General features: G+C 39.1%; 1 protein-coding gene across 4 annotated transcripts in view; it reads left to right on the top strand.

Annotated features, from left to right (window-relative positions):
• LOC124555453 (muscle calcium channel subunit alpha-1-like) overlaps nucleotides 1–21966 on the top strand; it is a 566027-nt gene that overhangs the window by 237086 nt on the left and 306975 nt on the right. For all 4 annotated transcript variants that reach the window (XM_047129373.1, XM_047129372.1, XM_047129371.1 and 1 more), the window contains exon 15: nucleotides 8199–8290. In XM_047129373.1, the coding sequence (XP_046985329.1) occupies nucleotides 8199–8290 (92 nt within the window). The remainder of the gene's footprint in view (nucleotides 1–8198; nucleotides 8291–21966) is intronic.

Raw genomic sequence — 21966 nt, 5'->3', positions numbered from 1 at the left:
ATACAAATCTGTTAAGCTGGCCCCATTTCACTCAGAAGTAGTGCACTGTATGACAGTCATAATATCTGATTTGCCGGTCACTGGGAAGGAAATATGAATTCATAACTTTATGCCATTTGTGTCCACTAGTACCTTAGCTAAGTGGTGGTAGTGCAGCAAGTGTTCATTATCTGGAGGGAAACTTCCTGGCAGATTAAAACTGTGTGCCGGACCGAGACTCGAACTCGGGACCTTTGCCTTTCGTGGGCAAGTGCTCTACCAACTGAGCAACCCAAGCACGATTCAGTTGGTAGAGCACTTGCCCGCGAAAGGCAAAGGTCTCAAGTTCGAGTCTCGGCCCGGCACACAGTTTTAATCTGCCAGGAAGTTTCATATCAGCGCACACTCTGCTTTAGAGTGAAAAAATTTCAATCTGGAGGGAAGATTAATCGTAGTGACTCTGGTAACTGTTTACAGATTTGAATCAATGCGAATATAAAGTTTGTTTGTGATAGTAAAATTGACGATAAATACACCTGTACTACATGGTGGATGGCTTCCTTGAGATCCTCTGCTGTTAATTGTACATCCACTAACTGATCTGTAAGTAATTGAAGTAGTATCACTACTGAGATCTTCTTATCTTCTATATCTAGTCTGGTTTGTATTATCTTTCAATCAGCATTCAATGACATGGTGGTAGCTTGGAGATACTTGTTCAGTTCTTGCGTAACATTCCTAATGGTCTTATTGTTATTGAGTACTGCTTGTTTGAAGTCATTTAACCTCATAGTGTTCCTGGCAATAGTGGTCTTGTTGAGACCTGCTGTAACTGTAACACCCTGTGATGTATTATTGAACTGCATGATATCATTGTCGCCTGCCATGCCAAAAATAGTTTTTAATAATTTATCACCTGCCTTCATCCTTCCTTGTTTAAATCATTTGACTGTGTGGGGGCACTAATCCTTGTATTTGATGCAATTGGCCTCATAACAGGTCAAATGAGTACTGCAGAGTTTTATATTCGCTTGCTGTTTCATCAGATGTCTCCACTTTCCTTGCTGCTGAGTTTAAGGTACTAAATTCTAGCTCTAACCACCCAAGTTCATTATGTATCTGCCATAGATTATATTCCAATACTATTGTCCACTGATGATTAGTTAGTACCATCATGTCTTGTCCAACAAAAATGGTGCCACTCCTGAACTGGTGCACCTGGAATCCATTGTTGTTGTTGTGGTCTTCAGTCCTGAGTTTGGTTTGATGCAGCTCTCCAGGCTACTCTATCCTGTGCCAGCTTCTTCATCACCCAGTATCTACTGCAGCCTACATCCTTCTGAATCTGCTTAGAGTATTCATCTCTTGGTCTCCCTCTACAATTTTTACCCTCCACACTGCCTTCCAGTGCTAAATTGGTGATACTTTGATGCCTCAGAACATGTCCTACCAACCGATCCCTTCTTATAGTCTAGTTGTGCCACAAACTTCTCTTCTCCCCAATCCTATTCAATACCTCCTCATTAGTTATGTGATCTACCCATCTAATCTTCAGCATTCTTCTGTAGCACCACATTCTCTTCTTGTCTAAACTATTTATCGTCCATGTTTCACTTCCATACATGGCTACACTCCACACAAATACTTTCAGAAACGAATTCCTGACACTTAAATCAATACTCGATGTTAACAAATTTCTCTTCTTCAGAAATGCTTTCCTTGCCATTGCCAGTCTACAGTTTATATCCTCTCTACTTCGACCATCATCAGCTATTTTGCTCCCCAAACAGCAAAACTCCTTTACTACTTTAAGTGTCTCATTTCCTAATCTAATTCCCTCAGCATCACTTGACTTAATTTGACTACATTCCATTATCCTCGTTTTGTTTTTGTTGATGTTCATCTTATATTATCCTTTCAAGTCCATGTCCATTCCGTTCGGCTGCTCTTCCAGGTCCTTTGCTGTCTCTGACAGAATTATAATGTCATCGGCGAACCTCAAAGTTTTTATTTCTTCTCCATGGATTTTAATACCTACTCTGAATTTTTCTTTTGTTTCCTTTACTGCTTGCTCCATATACAGATTGAATAGCATTGGGGAGAGGCTACAACCCTGTCTCACTCCCTACCCAACCACTGCTTCCCTTTCATGTCCCTCGACTCTTATAACTGCCATCTGGTTTCTGTACAAATTGTAAATAGCCTTTCGCTCCCTGTATTTGACCCCTGCCACCTTCAGAATTTGAAAGAGAGTATTCCACTCAACATTGTCAAAAGCTTTCTCTAAGTCTACAAATACTAGAAATGTAGGTTTGCCTTTCCTTAATCTTTCTTCTAAAATAAGTCGTAGGGTTAGTATTGCCTCACGTGTTCCAACATTTCTACAGCTGGAATCCATAGCTCATGTTATTCATACCTGCAAACAAGAAAAGTAGTTCTGCAGTGATGTAGGACCCCATTGTGGTAGAAGGTGATACCTGTAATACGGAAAGTAGTATTGCTAAGCACATCTTTCATAATTGTGATTTTATGGCAAAGGAAAAATTATTGTGAACTTTGTATGACCTAGATACCCTTATCAATACATTATAATGAATGACTTACACTTATTTAAGCACATGGTACCTAATCACATGTCAGTACTTCTTATTACTTAGAACCAGAATTCCCCTTTGTGTATTTTCCTAATTCCCTTTTCTGTACCTGATTTCCTGTTAGTACATTATTGCTAGAATCTGCAGTATACAAAGCTTATTTGTATTTGCATTAGAATGGTAGATTTTGTATTGTAGATGTGTAATTGACTGCACGCAGCCCAAGGTTATATGTGGCTGAGTGTGTGTTCTATGTTGGTGGATCAGTGGTCTTCTGTATTTGCTATTGTTGGTGCCATTACATCTGTTACTCCCTTAAAATGTTTCAACCAGCTTGCATGAACAATAGTTGCCTTTGTGTATAACTGTAACTTGACATTAACTGATGATATGATTTTGACAAGTTGACAAGGACCCGGGTAATTTGTCACATTTTTTTTTTGTCTTTCTTAATTCATTTCTTCTGCTTCAATCATTATTGTAGATTTTTGTCTGTCTTTCAGTAAAATAGGGAGTGGATAGAAAAACCCATTGTCAAATTTTGAAATCTGGATACTTAGCGTGTATGTTGACTAATTTCTCTTGTCATTCTAATGCTCTGCTATTCTGTACTTTTTTCCACATGTCCTTAATGATTAGAGCAAATTTCCTAACTGCTTTTCCATTCTTCCTTTCTTTGGGCTTAAAATTTTGTAAGGTGACATGACCGTTCCTTCATATGTTTTGGCGTTTTAAGCGCTTACATGGTATTGAATGATGATATAACAATTGTTGTGTTGGTTGTTGATAAAATAACTAAGCATCTGCCCAGTAGTGTGGGGAACCCTTTCTGTTCGTTCGTTTGCCTGTAGATGTAATGGGGTTCTGCATAATTTATGTACTTTCAGCCAACAGCAAAGTTGTTTCATGAGGTCAGACATGAAGTAACTACATTGGTCAGCTATAAGTGCTCTGGTGCACCGAATTTTAAAATCCAATTGTTGACCATAGCCTGTGCAATGGTGTTTGCCTGTTGATCAGGGAGACTTACCACAGTTAGATATCTTGAGAAATGATCTGAAATTGTTTGTACACACCTATTCCTGGCTGGTGTTTTACTAAAGGGACTATGAATGTCCATTCCTACTATTTGAAATAGGTGTGATGTTTCCAGGAGTCTTTGTAACAGTATACGTTGATGGCAGTAGTCTGCTTGCTAGGTGCATGGTATGCAATTGTGCACTTATTGTGCTACATTGTGCTTTCTTGCCTCCCACCAGAAACGTTTAGCAATGTGTCTATCAGTAGTTAATAGTCTGAATGCGTAGGCTACAGGATGTTCTGCACCATGAATGTTTTGACCCAAAACTGCTTCGATAGCACATCCAGATGCATCACAGGACAGGATGAAGTCTTTGCTGAAATATGGATAGATTAATACAGGACTACGTGTTAATTTGTATTTCAGTTTTTCAAATGCTGTGTCGCATTCCATTGTCCAGTGAAATGTAGTACCTTTTTTCAGTAACTTCATGAGAGGCCATACAATTTCTACATAGTCTTTAAAAAAATGTTGATAATAATTTGAGAGGCCTAGACCTTGATAGATGGTGGTGTTGGAAAATCTTTAACTGTGGTTATTAGCCATGGGTCAGTTTTGATTCCATGTTTGCCGATAATATGGCCTAAATATTTTATTCCTGTTAATACAAAGTGGCTATTGTTGGTGCCATTACATCTGTTACTCCCTTAAAATGTTTCAACCAGCTTGCATGAACAATAGTTGCCTTTGTGTATAACTGTAACTTGACATTAACTGATGATATGATTTTGACAAGTTGACAAGGACCCGGGTAATTTGTCACATTTTTTTTTTGTCTTTCTTAATTCATTTCTTCTGCTTCAATCATTATTGTAGATTTTTGTCTGTCTTTCAGTAAAATAGGGAGTGGATAGAAAAACCCATTGTCAAATTTTGAAATCTGGATACTTAGCGTGTATGTTGACTAATTTCTCTTGTCATTCTAATGCTCTGCTATTCTGTACTTTTTTCCACATGTCCTTAATGATTAGAGCAAATTTCCTAACTGCTTTTCCATTCTTCCTTTCTTTGGGCTTAAAATTTTGTAAGGTGACATGACCGTTCCTTCATATGTTTTGGCGTTTTAAGCGCTTACATGGTATTGAATGATGATATAACAATTGTTGTGTTGGTTGTTGATAAAATAACTAAGCATCTGCCCAGTAGTGTGGGGAACCCTTTCTGTTCGTTCGTTTGCCTGTAGATGTAATGGGGTTCTGCATAATTTATGTACTTTCAGCCAACAGCAAAGTTGTTTCATGAGGTCAGACATGAAGTAACTACATTGGTCAGCTATAAGTGCTCTGGTGCACCGAATTTTAAAATCCAATTGTTGACCATAGCCTGTGCAATGGTGTTTGCCTGTTGATCAGGGAGACTTACCACAGTTAGATATCTTGAGAAATGATCTGAAATTGTTTGTACACACCTATTCCTGGCTGGTGTTTTACTAAAGGGACTATGAATGTCCATTCCTACTATTTGAAATAGGTGTGATGTTTCCAGGAGTCTTTGTAACAGTATACGTTGATGGCAGTAGTCTGCTTGCTAGGTGCATGGTATGCAATTGTGCACTTATTGTGCTACATTGTGCTTTCTTGCCTCCCACCAGAAACGTTTAGCAATGTGTCTATCAGTAGTTAATAGTCTGAATGCGTAGGCTACAGGATGTTCTGCACCATGAATGTTTTGACCCAAAACTGCTTCGATAGCACATCCAGATGCATCACAGGACAGGATGAAGTCTTTGCTGAAATATGGATAGATTAATACAGGACTACGTGTTAATTTGTATTTCAGTTTTTCAAATGCTGTGTCGCATTCCATTGTCCAGTGAAATGTAGTACCTTTTTTCAGTAACTTCATGAGAGGCCATACAATTTCTACATAGTCTTTAAAAAAATGTTGATAATAATTTGAGAGGCCTAGACCTTGATAGATGGTGGTGTTGGAAAATCTTTAACTGTGGTTATTAGCCATGGGTCAGTTTTGATTCCATGTTTGCCGATAATATGGCCTAAATATTTTATTCCTGTTAATACAAAGTGACACTTTTCCAAATTTAATTAGCATCCCTGAGATGTTGGAAAACTTAGTGTAAGCAAATCACATGCTGCTTGATATCTTTTTAAAATATGATTGTCATCAAGGTATATCATGCATTGTTGAGGTGTTAACCCACATAACACACCATCTGGCAATCTTTGGAATGTTGCAGGGGCATTTTTTAATCCAAAAAGCACCCTTAAGAATTGCCAATGAACTGAAAAGGTAGAGACAGCAGTATTATGTCCGTATTCTGGTGCAACTTCTATTTGATGGTACCTGTTCCTCAAGTCAATTGTGGAGAAATATTTACTGTTGCTGAGATGATCAATGGTATCTACGATATTTGGTAATGGATGCATGTACAGAATTGTATTGCTATTTAAATGCCTGTAATCACTACAAAATCTACAATGTTTTTCAGTGTCAGCAGATTTCTTTGGCACAATTACTGCAATTGCACTGTATGGCGAATCTGAATACTCTGTTATACCATCATCTAATTGCTGATCTATGAATTCATCAAGTAATCGTTGTAACTGGTGAGGAACTCTGTATGGTCTCCTATAAATTGGAGCTGTCACCAAGGCTAAGGGTGGGCCAGCACCATACTGAATTCAAGCATTACTGAAGGAGGGCACCACAAACTTGTAAGTAATTTTCAGCCAGGTGTCAGAATACTTTTGATCACATTGTGTAGTTAAATCAAACTCCTGCTCAGAATCATTCACCAACAGATCAGTGACTTCTCTAGGCTCTGATACAACCAGACCATCACAGATGTGAATAGCTAGAATAGTCAGGAATCCACTCCTGCCAACAATATGTCCAACAACACCACCAGGTTGGAAGTACAGCCATGTTTTGCCACCCAAGGAACTTGAGTTGGGGTGATGTGACCTGGTGTGCTGCTGCATTTCTCAGTGTAAGCAACAATGCATCCTTGGAAGCCGACAGTCTTTGGAAGAGGCAGATGTGATCACAGTGCCATCCACAGCACTGAAGGAACTGGCAGTGTGTACCTGCGAGGAGTGGTGGTGTGCATTCTGAAATATGGCAGACAAGAACTGGTGTTATTACTGTTTGTAACCTGTTTCAATTATTTATGGTGTATACTAGTGACAGATAGTAGGTAAACAAGGTTTACAGCAGTAATAATGGTAGACATACCTAAAATTGGAAGTAGGCATAGTTTTATTAATATTGGGAATAGTTAAGGTGATAGGAAGTAGTATCGTGTAGGAATTTTGTATCATTAGTTGCCAATGTATGAAAAAACGTTTGCTGTTGATGATAATTTGTGTAAGGATGAATACAGCCTGTGTTTAAATTGTAGGTAACAGGCTGCACTTTAATAAATAAATAAATAAATTATATATATATTCGGACAGGTGAAATTGTGGATCATATAGTGGTTCTTTCAAATAATGTGCAGTATTAGGGCATGCATAGCCCTCCAGCACAGTACTGCTTGAGTGGGAGAATTCTATGGCAATATGATTATTCATCTCCTTTACGAACACACCACTGTAACAAGAACTAGTTAAAATGTGGCTCTTCTCCTGGTGGAGATCCAATATAATTCCTTTGACATCTCAAAAATATTATCAGTAAGAGTTACCTCAGCAATGCCTGTGTTTTAAATGTTTTCTTGGCCAAGGCTGGTGGATGTTCTCTCTCTCTCTAAACTGTTTCTACTTCCTGATTCATAGTGGTACATCCAGGACTCAATGTTGTAATTTAATCAAGAACACCTCCTTCATGAACATAATGCTTAAAAGTCACCTGTGGTATTGTCCGCTATGCACATTGTAATCATCTAACAGATAACTTCATTACTATTCATTACAGTGTCCTGTAGCAAAGGCTATCATGCATGATTTGTCTCCCATATGTATCAATGATTTCAAAAACAGTGACACATTTTGGCATGAATCCATTGGTTGACATGCTGTTTCAGTCTTAGTTCAAATTCATTTTGGCCTTCAAGTTCCTTGTTCATTGCAAAGGTTGTTTTGTGCTTATGAGTCTTTCTTTCCATCTATAAATTCGTCCTTTATTTAAACATTTGCCACCTTCATTAATGTTCATTGCGATGTTGATTTAAGACAGTTCCACTCATTATGACCACGAAAAGTATTACATTGTTAATCCTCTATGATGACAGTGGCATGGCCATGTTGTGTGTGCTAAAGTGAAAGTGAATGATGCTTTGTGACTATGAGAAATCTATGATGTAATGTTAAGGGAGTAAGTTTAGTTCCATTAAACAATATTTTATTGTACTTATATGTGGATGAAAGTTGTAATAAAACACATTCACTTAATAACTGTCCTTTGTGTGTAATAGTGTTCTCCATAATGTGCATTACATAGAGATAGGTGAACTCATGAGCACGTTTCTTGAGAGAATTACAAAGATTTTGTTGATTGGCATTCTATTCGATGTCTGTTTCTTACATATGGCTCTTCAGGATTGGTGTGTAATTACATGAGTCTTCCTTAATACAAATAACAAGATATTTTGTTAAATGTATTCTTGGCTATCGCTGTTGACAACCTGGCAGATGCAGAATCGCTGACAGCCATAGAAAAGGAAGCAGAAGAAGAAGTAAGTAAGGTTTTTTTTGTGTGTGTGTGGGGGGGGGGGGGGGGGGGGGCAGACCAGTCTCTTTCATACTGACTGTTAATGTAACATGATGTTCATATCAATAGTTCTTAACTGCAGCAATTTCTTAAAACTAACAATCTTAAGATGAACTGGTTTTAATACATATGGTCAATAGCATAACAACTTCAGAAACAGTGCTAACATGAACTGAAAGAACAAATGCTTATATCACCACATAATAAGTAATCCTTTCATGATAGATAATAAAACAAAGAAAAAAGTAAGGTACTGGAAGCTGGCAGAGATGGTAGATAATTCTGAATGATTCTCATGAGAAACAACCAGAAACCACATAATAAAAATTAGCTAAGGTGAATCAATATTTGTGCAGTGAAATATCTGCTGGAAAGAGGCACTAAATAATAATCAAGACCCAGGTATGGCATAAGAATACCTTTGCTTTGCAATGGTACAAATGCCCATGACCCCAAAATTTGATGCTATTTATTTTAATGGATGAAAGATCAAATCATACAACGGAGTGGAAAGTCTTGTGAAACAGTGTAAGTGTTTCTTAATTATCATATTCTCTGAAGTTTCATGGCTTGGGAAGCTGACATATTATTATAACACCCTTACGTGATCACAGATAGCTTGCAGATAGGTCATGGATGCGCTACTGTTGCTAATAACTGAAGCACAGTTAATGATATTTGCTAATGATATAAAACGTAACCCAATATTCAAAACTTTATATGATGTGTTAGTTGCTAGAATTACAGTGAAATAGCTTGAGAGTCTAGTTAGCAGTGCCTTATGAGCATCAGTAATAAATCTATATACAGGGTGTATTTGACATGCATCTGTTGTTAAGAAGGCCACCACCTTGTGCCTCTGCAAGTTCCAAGCTCTGGTTGCTAGACCAAGCTATAGTTAATTTTGGAGTAAGAACATCCCATGCATATCTTGAGTTGCTAAAAACAGACAAACAACTATCCCCACTCCTTAATGATGTAAGCTGTAAGAGACTATTCGCTTTAGGTACTTGAAAATTCTCTTTACTCCTTTCCAGTGTGTCTCTCCAGGTTTTTTGAGTTGCTGACTAGTATTTTCCACTGCAAAATTGATGTCAGTTCTGGTTGCCCCTGATAGATAGTGCAAGCTTCCAACAGCTTGACAGAATAGAGCACTGATAATTTTTTAACTGAGTCCCAGCTCAGATTACACATGACCACGATCAGTGTGTATTGCCACAGCATTGTCATTCTCCATGTTGTACCATTCCAGCACATCCCCCTCATATGCCTCTTATTTTAAGAAGACAGAACCATGTTGAAACTGCTCTATTTGCAAATTGAGATAATTATCTACATTTTAGTAGTTAAATCAATTTCCTACTGCAAATCATTCAGCAACAGATTGATGACGTCTGTATACTCTGGTACAACCAGACCATCATTGATGGGAATAGCTAGGATGGTGAAGAGTCCACTCCTCTCATTTACAGAAACACAGGGATCTGCATCGGTTGCTGTCAGGATGGATTTGTTTCACATGCTGTTGAATTGTTGATTCCATAGTAAAGATGCTTGTTTCAGTCTATAGATATTTTTCTTCAGTTTGTATACTCTTTTGGTGCCATCCTCAAAGCCCTCTGGTTGTTGCATATGTATCTTGGTATGGGTTTCACTCTATGCAAATTTAGTGTTAACATCAGACTGACTCAGGCCCATCTCTTTGGATGCTACAGTAAATAATATTATTCTTAGGTTTCAGTACAGTCCATGCAATGCCTTTGTTGAAATCCTCTTGCAACAAGTCAGCCCTTAAATCAATGCGTATTTCTCTCTGTTTTCTTCTTCACTTTGAGTACCCACCTGTTGTTGAGAATGTCTTGGTTTTCTGGTGGTTCAGTGATGGTTCAAGTGTAATTAAGATTAAGTGCATGCATTTCTTCTTGCATGGCCTGTTTGGAATTTTCTGAGCTGTGACATTGTATAGCATCTTGCTAGGAGATGTGTTCATAAAACTGGGCACATATGCAGATTTTACATTAAGTTTGGCATATCTAATAAGCTTTTTGATTTTGCCATGTCTTATAGGCTGCTTCTTATTTGATTCACTGATTCTGTGCAATTGCCATTGACTTTATGTTTAGCACAGTTGATTTCAGAGTATGGTTCTTCTTCAGATGATTTAATTTCCCCTTCTTCTGCTTGATACGCTTCCTCTGGAGTAGGCAGTTCACCCTAAATGATGTTTTACTCTTCTTCAACAGACAGTTCTTCCTTAAAAAAGCTTTTATTTTCTTCCTTAAATAGAATTTGTCTGTCCTTCAAAGACTTTTCTGCATGGAGAAAGTTTTGATATGCAAGTCTTTTGGGCTAAATTTTAAGGTCTACCTTAGTACCCAAGTTTGCCCAAAAATGTCATTTTCACTCAGTGAAATCTTAAACTTCATCTTATACAACTTTTCTTCATGAAATCCTACTGCAATAATGTTTTCTCTCTTGAAGATTCTGCATGTTTTCTTGTCAGGTTTAAATTTTATTCCCTTGTCTAGAGCTGCTCCAAGTGAGAATAAACTGAACTGAATACATGGCACACACAAAACATTTTATAGATGTTTCTCATTCCATCTTTCTCCATCATAGGCTAAAATGTTTGTCACCTTTTCCTTGTGAAGAGTGAAGAGACCATCCCCAATACAGACTGGGCATTACTCTCAGATGAACCACACATCTGTAAACGTTCAGTTTTGTTACATATGTGATCAGTAGCAGCTGAATCTAAAAACCACACGTTTTCATCTGTATGCTTGTCTGTTACTGAAGAAAAAAAATTGTTATCATGGCACCCTCTCTCAATTTCTGATCTTGATCCTTTGATGTAGAGTTTCAACACTCTTTTGTTATTCTTAAAGTGTTTGTTTCTCTGTTTGTGACCTGCAAGAAAAACCTCCCCCTCCATATAATTCTGGAGACTTGGGCATTTTTCTTCCCTCAACTATCTTGAGGTCAAATCTGCTAGTGTTTGTTGATCAGGATCTGTCAATTCCCACACACTCAGAAAATGATTATTTCCCACAGCCTCAGAAAATGGTATTACTCATTGATAACATCATTAACAGTTTTGTAATTACCATAGAATTTGAAATACTTTCACCTTCATTCCTCTAGTGATGTACCATGTCTTCTAACTGTGAAATATATGTAACCATATTGCTTGAAATATACTTTCTGAAGTTGTATCATTCCTGCTTCAATTAATGTATGCGTACATTGTTTTTCTGTTTGTAAACTCAGAGTAGTTGAATAATATATAGACGGTCTTCTCCTGAACTGAAGTTCTGTTCTGATGATAATTTTTTTATCTGCATTGGCTGTTTTTTCCCACACTGTAAGATCTTTTTCATATGTCTGTATTGCTGCAGTGTTCACGTCATCTTTACACAGTGTTTTAAATGTCTGATCTGTGACAATATTCCAAGCTCCCCTGACACTTCAAACTTGTAGGCCAGCCAGCTGTCAATGCATTAGAGCTTTTTAATTCTTGTAGTGTGGCTTTCTATTATTTTAAGGTTACATTTTCATTTGTACTTGGCAGAATAACCTCAAAATGTCTTTCTCACATGCATTTTTGGTACAGTACATGGTATATTATTTTATTTATGTCACTCCTCACTTGGTGATTGCTGGACCCATAAACTGATAAAGGAGTCGCAGTAAAACAGCACTGGTTGTCACTGTTGGATAATGACAATGTTTTATTTCCTAAACTGGTACAAAAATGTGATACATAATGCACACACATACATTACAAAAAATTGGTCTTGTACCACTGAGACTACTGTATAAGTCCCATATGACAGCACAGATTAAGCATCGGGAAACTGTGCCAAACATGAATGAATGTGAAATTATAACATTGTGTTTATGAATATCAGAGAAACAAACAAAATAAAATAAAACATCTTTAATTGATTGTCGTAAGAGTTTGGATGGCTTTAATTAAGACTAAAGCATGTTTTGTTGTGGAGAGATCTTTCATGAAATTTCAATTACTAACTTTCTCCTCCAAATATGATAATATTATGTTGACTGCCCCCTACATAGTGAGAAATGACCATCATAATAAAATAAGAGAAATCAAAGCTCGCATGGAAAAACTTGGGTATTCATTTTTCCTATACACTATTCAGTGAGGTGTACAGTTGAGAAATAGTCTGAATGCAGTTCTGTGAACTCACTACAAGGCACTTGGTTCTGTAAACTCACTACATGGCACTCTTGTGAATTGCAGAGCTCTCATGTAGATGTATGTTTAGATGTAGGACAAATTCTGTATATACATTTGTCAAGTATTTTTCATTCTTGAGCTATTAATGAAAGTTTATATTCAACATGTTTTGATGTAAAATCCAACAACTGGAATTTGTCACCAATAAATAAATAATTTTGTTAGTTAATTTCATAAATTTCCTGATGCATTTGTGAGAAATATTTACGTTTGACACTTGTGTGCATTTGAAGTTAGACTGTCTCGAATATTTCATACGTATAGTAAGAGTTACCACTTCACTGTTCCATTTAACAGTGGCAGAATATTCATTTCATGGGCAGGCTGATAGGATCTATTTGTATAGCCATGTGAAACAATGGACACAAGGGTGCATCTTTTACAACTCATTAATGTCGTATGGGTTTAAATGAATAAAATTCACAAATGGGGGAATACACTACACTCTAAGCAGGCCATAGCAAGTTTTCAGTAGTAAGTGTTCAAAAGTTCAAAGAATGGAGACAGAGAGAGAGAGAGAGAGAGAGAGAGAGAGAGAGAGAGAGACAGACAGACAGACAGACAGACAGACAGACAGACAGACAGACAGAGAGAGAGAGAGAGAGAGAGAGAGAGAGAGAGAGAGAGAGAGACTAGAAGCCTACAGTTCCATTGGGATGTTAGCATCCAGAGGTGTGGCTGCCAGCGCCAAGGGCAACACAAAATATGACAACACTTCTTCACTATGTTCAGCGAGCAGCTGAGCTGGTGTCTAATGGAGTGGCTCAACCTCCATTGGTTGCTGTCCCCACACTGTAGAAGAGGAATGCTGTTGTGACCTTAAGTAACAGTCTTGGTGCAGGGGTGGTGAATCCCATTGCCTTATATGCTAGGGGGAAATACTGCCATTGTACTTACAGGTATATGCCCTGGCATTGGCTCCTTAAGTGGCAGCTGGCTTTGCTCATGTTGTGGTCGTAACTGTGGTTTCTGTGTCTCCTACCACAACCTCAAAAAGTTGTCGACCATTGTGTTGGACTATCGTCGTATCTGTTGAGACCCAGATGTGTGCGCCCAAACCAACACACTGTTGCAGAAATGGGGTGTAAAATGAGACTGCTGGAGGCCCTGCCAGGCTACACCCATTTACTGAGGGGGGGAGTTCATAGCTAAGAAGTGTGAAACAGCATCTTCTGTCAGCAGGGTTTGCCCCCCCCCCCCCCTCCCCTCCTCTCCTCCTTACTCTTATGGGTTTTAAATGCCCTGACCATCTGCTCTACATCTAAGTTGGATGGAAACAGGAGATCATCAGCTACTGGATACCATTGTGGCAACATAACACATGAAATTCTGATGCTTTATTGCAGATATGGTTGAGAGCCCCCTGACTGTGGATCTTGCTCTTGTGATGGACATCATTGCTGTATAGTAGAAGTTGAACATTGTGTCCACAAATGTTGACCACATTTCCCCAAGAAAGGGACCTGCAAAATGCACAAGTATCCTATCCCATAGCTGAGTCAGTTGAGGCCACAATGAGGGGCCACTTGGTTCTAGGGACAGGCCTGGCTCATGCGAGACACCCCCCACCCCCCCTCCCCCTGCAATGAGAAGAATGGAGCAACTGGAGTATGTGTAGACAGAGTTAAGGTGGAAATACAATGCAGTACTTGTTATCCTACATTTCAAGCAACAGCATTCCCTGACTTACAGTGAGCCACTCTTATGAGGAAAAAAATTGGGATGGGCATCCTTAGGAAGGTGCATGGACCATCTGTTCGAATCACTGCATCAACACTGCACAACACCGGGTTGTGACTTGTGGCCAATGCGTCTTCTTTGATGGTAATGGGAAATTCTTGCAGTGTTGTTTGTAAAGGATCATCAATCGCTAAACAAACTCTTTCTTTCCTATCAAACTCCATATTGAGACCCATAGGCAACCTGGACAACACATCAACATTAGCATGCTGTGCAGTGGGCCAAAAATGGATATCATAAAAATAATTTCTGAGAAATAATATCCAATGCTGTAGTCTGTAAGGTGTCTCATCAGGGAGTCTGGCCATAGGATTAAACACCACCACCAATGGTTTATTGTCTGTGACCAAGTGAAATTTGGGACCACACAGGAAAATGTGAAGCTTTTTTAACACCATAGATGATTGCCAGCACCTCTTGCTCTATTTGGGAGTAACTATTTTGAGAGTGTCTTAGACCAAAAACAGTAAGTTGTTCTAATATGTCTGGATTTTTATGGGGATATATGGTATCAGTCCCATACCACAATGCATCAGTAGCCAATATTAAGCTTTTCTTTGGATCAAAGGTAGCAAGACAAGGGGAAGAGCATAAGTGATGTTTTAGCCACAAAAAAGCTTGCTGACAAGTGCCTCATAAAACAAATTTCACAACTTTTTTATCAAGTTGATTTAGAGTGGGCGAGACCTCCAGTGCATTTGGTATGAATTTATTATAGTAGTTCACACTGCCAAGGGACAACTGCACCTCCTTCAAGTTCAGAGGGATGGGAAACTTGTCAATTTCTGTGACATGGTCATTGTGTGTTTTATTGCCCTCCTTATTTAGGTTGTGTCCTGAATACTTGATACTGGGTGCTAAAAATGTACACTGTTCTTACTTACAATGCAGACTACTGTCCTCCACTGCCTGTAAAACTGCCTTGGTGGTGCTTATCACAGTTAAATCATCCATATAAGTTGCACACTTTAGGATATGGTGGACTTTCTGCTCTGTAAAACTGAAAAATTCCTGGGGCTGACGCAACAGCAAATGGCGATCTGGTTAACTTCTAGAGCTCAAATGGTATAATAATACTGAGCAACTGATGCAACTCAGCACTGAGGAGAAACTGCAGATAAGTGTCTCTCAAAGCAATCTTTGAAAAATAGTGTCAACCTGCCAACCTTGCCAAGAGCTCCGTGGGGTGAAGGATTGGATAGACTTTCACCTCACTCTAGGCATTAACTGTGGCTTTAAAATTGCCACGCAACTGAATTCTCCCATTGTGTTTTTTAACCATAACTAACAGTGTTGCCTACCAACTCAGTGCAGCATGTGGAATGATCTCTAATTCCTGTAGTATGTCTAATTCAGCTACAATTACATCTCTCATATCAAATGGCAAAGGGCAAGCATGACAAAACTTATGTGTTGCAGACAGCTTCAGCTGAATGTGGCCCAAAAAATCCGTTGCTTTATTGGCTCAAAGAACTGCTTATGGGACTGCAAAAGGGAGCCTAGGTCATGAAAAGGAGTGGCTGGTGACACCTAATCAAAATGATCATCAATTTTGAAATCAAATGTTGTAAAAGGGTCCAACCCAAAAATATTTGACACTGCTGGGGAATCAACCATTAATAATGTTACTTGGTGCTCCAAATTCTTATATTGTGTCACTAAGTCACTGGCGAGAGTGGGAACCATTGCCTTGTTAACTATTTGTGACAGTGGGCTACTCACTTCATGATACGTAGCCAAATTGATCAACACGGTCGCAGCTCCATTATCAAGCTGAAATTCAACTAAGTGTCCAAAAATAGATGATTCAGTACAAGCTTATGAGCCATTTGCCACGTTGTGAGCTTGGCATGGGAAGTGCCTTAATAGACTACTTATCATATTGCAAACCATATGCTGCATAGCAGACACACCAGTGGTGTGGCCCTTTGGTTGCACTTGAAACAAACATTATTTAAATGTGGAAATTTGCTTCACTTATGATGGGTGTGGCAGTCAGCGAAAACCTTCTAATCTAAGGAGCATCCCAATGCAGGGGAAAGATGACTGCTGTGTGTCATACTGGACCAGAAATTTGACCACCACTGCCTAATTGTGTGAAGGCTAGTCCAAAAGTGGGAAAGCTTATTCTTAGTATCTACCTTATTAAGTTGCTCAACAGAGCCATGATGAGACCACTTTTTGACAACCAAGTTTGACCTGGACACATGTGTCCTTAGTAAATGAGACCCTGCTGTGTTGTCTGATGACATACTATGGGAAGAACTGCAATGCACTTCTGCTATGTGGCACTCATCGACAAAGGCTTCCTGGGCCATTGCAAACAACCCATGTGACTGTGCTAACTGTGCCATGTCAGCTAGAGATGGGTCAGATAACTCTAAAGCCTTCACTTGAAACAACTCGTCTGGGGCTAATTGAATGATTACATCGCAAATAATGGAATCCACGTAAGATACGTCACACTGGCTACAGTCTAACTTGCAATCACTCATGTGGCTCAACTATCCATTCCACATATGACTTGTTAACCTGCTTTTGTTGCTGATTTAACTTAAGGCACACTGCTGCGGCATGCAATTTATGCTCAGAATGTGCAGTTGACAATATAGACAACTCATCAGATTTCAACAAAGTGAGATCCATATGTAGACAAAGCTTTTGCACCAAAATGTAAGAAAGAAACGGGGAGAAAGGAGGAGTGTGTACTCATGTCTACATGGTCACTAACTTTTCTTACACTGCAGTAGAGCAAGAAACATTTCAGGTAGATGTCTAACCTCTCTGTCTATGTCAGAAAACCCTAAAGCTGTAGGAGGAGGGGGGGGGGGGGAGGGGGGTTGCTGTTTGCTGCTGCTGTTATATATGCAGCTGCTGCTGCCATAATTCCATAATTTGGTCCTCCATGATGATGCTACAAGACTAATGCACATGTGAGTCAGACTCATCACCACCTGTACAACTCGTTCCCTGTGTACAGGTTTAGCATGCATAAACTCACAGACAGGTGGAATACACAACACCCTGCCTGGGCTGTACCAACTTGTCAACAGTGAGTGTTCTAACACCTGAAGAACTAAATCAATTAAAACTGAGAGAGAGAGAGAGAGAGAGAGAGAGAGAGAGAGAGAGAGAGAGAGAGAGAGAGAGGAGAGAGAGAGAGAGGAGAGAGAGAGAGAGAGAGAGAGAGAGAGAGAGAGAGGGGAGGGGGGAGAAGGGAGGGAGAGAGAGAGATCCCTAAACAACCAACTGTCTATGTGTCACATAATATTAGCAGGTCTGGCTCCTAAACTAGCAAACACACAAGTGAACTGAGTTGGTGGCCACGTTATTTTCTCTCCTTGGTCATCAGAGGCTCTTTCAGACATACTCTGTCAGCAGCTGTTGTGACCAGTTTGCTGGCTGCCGGCATCATTGTTTCTGCACCCTTTATTGCGATGGCATTATCAGCAGGTGCATATACCATAGCATCAAAATGTGTTACCAGATAGAATACAGTTCATTAATCAAATCTTTTCTACTATTTATCATCTCATTTCTAAGATGGGATCCATAACACCACAAATGGTTGTTGAGGTAGATTGAGATTCACACAAAAATCTGGCCAGAAAGAGAAAATTATTCCTGTATGTGTATTGTTTTTAATGCGTGCAGGGCATATTGCTTGCTGGATTCAATGCAGTGTTATGTGAGTTAACACATTTCCAGTAAAGGATGACATAGTTGATGTGAGGAGTGAAGCAATCATTATCATTATTAATTTTTCATCCATTTTGGTCACACTGATCACTCCAGTGAGTGTGCTGCATGTGGCAGAATGAAGGTGCATTGCAGATGCTACTTGTCACTGGCCTCCCAGTTTAGTCCTCATAAAGGGTTTGCTACAGAAATGGTGTTTTTGACTGTGCTACTGAAATTTGTCAGAACTAAGCAGTAAAAGTGAGATTTAACATTAGTGTTATTAGTACAGCTGCAGTAATACCTCCATAACATAAAACAGACAATTATATGAATAGAATTTACTGGAATGAAAGAAAGTTTAGAATAGTGGTTCATTGAATTTGACATTTCTCTAAGTTCTGTTCTTGGCTTTCACACGTTTTTCACTGACATCTACAGCTACATCTATGTCTATACTCTGCAGTACACCATGAAATGCATGGCAAAGGGTGTGTCCCATTGTACCAATTATTAGGGTTTCTTCCCATTTCATTCACTTATGGAATGTTGGAAGAATGATTGTTTAAATACCTCTCTGTATGCTGTAATAAATCTAATCCCTTTGTTAGCAGTAAGTATGTAGTTGAAATGCATTCCTAGAGTCATCATGTACAGGTAGTTCTTGAAACTTTTTAAGTAGGCTTTCTCGGGATAGTTTACAACTGTCTTCAAGAGTCTGCCAATTCAGTTTCTTCAGCAACTCTGTGACACTCTCCCACAGATCAAACAAACCTGTGATCATTTGTGCTGCCCTTCTATGTGTACATTCAATATCCCCCGTCAGTCCTCTGTGATACAGGACCCACACACTTAAGCAATATTCCAGAATAGGTCGCATGAGTGATCTGCAAGCAATCTCCTTTGTATACTGATCCCGGTATTCTATCAATAAATCGAAGCCTGCCACCTGCTTTATCCATGACTGAGCCTGTGCCAACATTCCACTTAATATCGCTACAAAGTGTTACACCCAGGTATTTGTAGAAGTTGGCAGATTCCAACTGTGAGTCATTGACATTATAGTCATAGGGTAAAATGGTTTTGTTTTTTTTTTTCATTTTGAGAAGCATACAGTTTTACATTTTTGACCATTTTAAGCAAGTTGCCAATCTTTGCACCACTTCAAAATCTTATCAAGATCTAACTGAATACTTATGCAACTTCTTTCAGATGATGCTGCACTATAGATAACTGCTTCATCTGCAAAAATTCTGAGATTACTATAAATATTGTCTGCAAGGTCATTATATAAAATGTAAACAGCAAGAGTCTTAATGCACTGTCCTGCGATCCATCTGAAGTTACTTCTCCATCTGACAATGACTCTCCAACCAAGATATATTTCATCCTCTGTACCAAAGAATCCTCAATCCAGTCAAAAATTTCACTAGATACCCCATATGATCATACTCCTGACAATAAATGTAGATGTGGTACTGAATCAAATGCTTTTTGGGGATCAATAAGTATTGCATCTACCTGCCTGCCTTGATCCAAAGCATTCAGTATGTCATTTGAGGAAAGTGCAAGTTGGGTTTCACATGATCATTGTTTCTGAAATCCATGCTGATTGGCATGGAGGAAGTCATTCTGTTTGAGATACCTCATTATGTGCAAACTGAGAATATGTTCTAAGATTCTACAGCAAGTTAGGGATATTTGACAGTAGTTTTATGGAACATTTTGACTACCCATCTTGTAAACGTATGTGACATGTGCTTCTTCCAAATACTAGGCATGGTTTTTTTGTTTGAGGGATCTCCAATAGATTACAGTTAGAAGAGGAGCTAACTCAGCCACAAATTCAGTGTCGAATCTGAGAGGGATTCTGTCAGGCCTTGGAGCTTTGCTCAGTTTGATTTTAGCTGTTTCTCAACACAACTGACACAAACACTTTTTTCACTCATCTTTTCAGTGGTATGAGGATTAAATATGGGCAAGTCTCCTGACTTTTCCTTTGTAAAGGAACATTTGAAAATGGAGTTAAGCATTTCAGCCTTTGATTTGCTACCCTCGGTTTAAATTCCTGTCTCATTTGTGACTGGACACTAATCTTGGTGCCAGTAACAACCTTTACATATGACCAGAATTTCTTTGGGTTTTGTGAAAGATCATTTGACAGTGTTCTGCTATGGTAGTCACTAAAGGCTTCATGCACTGCTCTTTTGACAGCCAAACGTGTTTCATATGGCATATTGGTATCTGCAGCCCTGTGCTTTGTTTTGCACCTATTATGCAGTAGTCTGTTTCTTCATAAGTTTCTTCATAGTGACTGTACACCAAGGAAAGCTCTTCCATTATGAACTGTTCTACTGGGTATGTATCTGTCAAGTGATGGTCAACTATTCTTTTAAACTTGAGCGATAGTTTCTCTATGAGGGTTGGAACTTAAATAGTGGCAACTATTTATTCAGAACTGATACAAAAGAGTTACATGTTTACACCTGTTACTGTCCTTCAAGGTAGTCACCAGCATTGTGTAGAACCCATTGCCAGTGATGTGGAAGGTGTAGTATACAGTTAGCAGAGCCTGTTCTGTTGATGGTGCGAATGGAGCGGTCTAAAGTTATGGTGACTCTCGTGTATGACTGTGATGGTGTTATTCTAATGCATTATGTTCCTCCATGGCAGACCGTCAAAGCACAGTATTACTGTTTGTTTTTGGAGCATCATCTGTGACCTGCTTTGCAAAAGAAGTGGCGACACTTTCTGCACAACCCATCCATTATTTTCTATCCACCATACTCCCCAGACTTAAGTCATTGTGACCGAGCGAGGTGGCACAGTGGTTAGACACTGGACTCGCATTCGGGAGGACGATGGTTCAATCCCGCGTCCGGCCATCCTGATTTAGGTTTTCCGTGATTTCCCTAAATCGTTTCAGGCAAATGCCGGGATGGTTCCTTTGAAAGGGCACGGCCGATTTCCTTCCCAATCCTTCCCTAACCCGAGCTTGCGCTCCGTCTCTAATGACCTCGTTGTCGACGGGACGTTAAACACTAACCACCACCACCACCACCCTAAGTCATTGTGACTTTTATTTGATTTCGAAGATGAAGGAACCACTTCATGGCGTTCACTTCACAACTGTTCCAGAGATTCAACAGGCAGTAGACCGCTCCTTTCATACCATCAACAGAACAGGCTCTGCTAATGGTATACTACACTTTCCACATCGCTGGCAACAGGTTCTACTCAATGCTAGTTACTACTTTGAAGGACAGTAACAGCTGCAAGCAAGTAACTCTTTTTTATCGGTTTTGAATAAATAGTTGCCACTATTTAAGTTGCTTCTGTTCATTGCTGTAAGTGTCAAATTTCTCACTGAGATACAATATTACTGCTTTTTTATCCAGTGTGCTGAACACACATATCTTTCTACTTGCTTTAGTTGTCCTTTGTACTTTGGTAATCATTGTTGGCAAAACTGTGTCATGGTCACTAATACCAGTTTTGGTGTGGGTATCCTCAAATAGGTCAGGTTAATTTGTTGCCTTTAGATTCAATGTATTTCTGTCATGAGTGGTGTTCCAGGCTTTCTGTTCAAAATTGTTTTCAGAGAAGTTATTCAATAATGTCTTATCATGCCCACCACTAACAAAACTGTAATTTTCCCAATTCACTGTCAGATGATTAAAGCCTCCACCAGTGATTATAATATGATTGGGGAATTTATGTACAAGCAGCCTAAGGTTTTCACTAAATTTTTGTGTTATATCAGGAGGTGAGTCTAGCTGGCAATAGAAGGATCCAATTACCTTTTTATGCCCACCCTCATACTGAGTCTTACCCAGTCAGTCTCGCATGCAGCTTCAATTTCTCTCTTGGTGGATTCAAGTTTCTTGTCTACTGCAACAAAGACACCATTTCCATTAGCCTGTCCTTTTGATAAACCCTTAAATTTTCCCCCAAAATTT

Source organism: Schistocerca americana, chromosome X (genome assembly GCF_021461395.2).
Source record: "Schistocerca americana isolate TAMUIC-IGC-003095 chromosome X, iqSchAmer2.1, whole genome shotgun sequence".
Classification (NCBI taxonomy): Eukaryota; Metazoa; Arthropoda; class Insecta; order Orthoptera; family Acrididae; genus Schistocerca; species Schistocerca americana.
The sequence above is the reverse complement of the archived record's forward strand: the minus strand, read 5'-3'. Positions and strand labels throughout refer to the sequence as shown.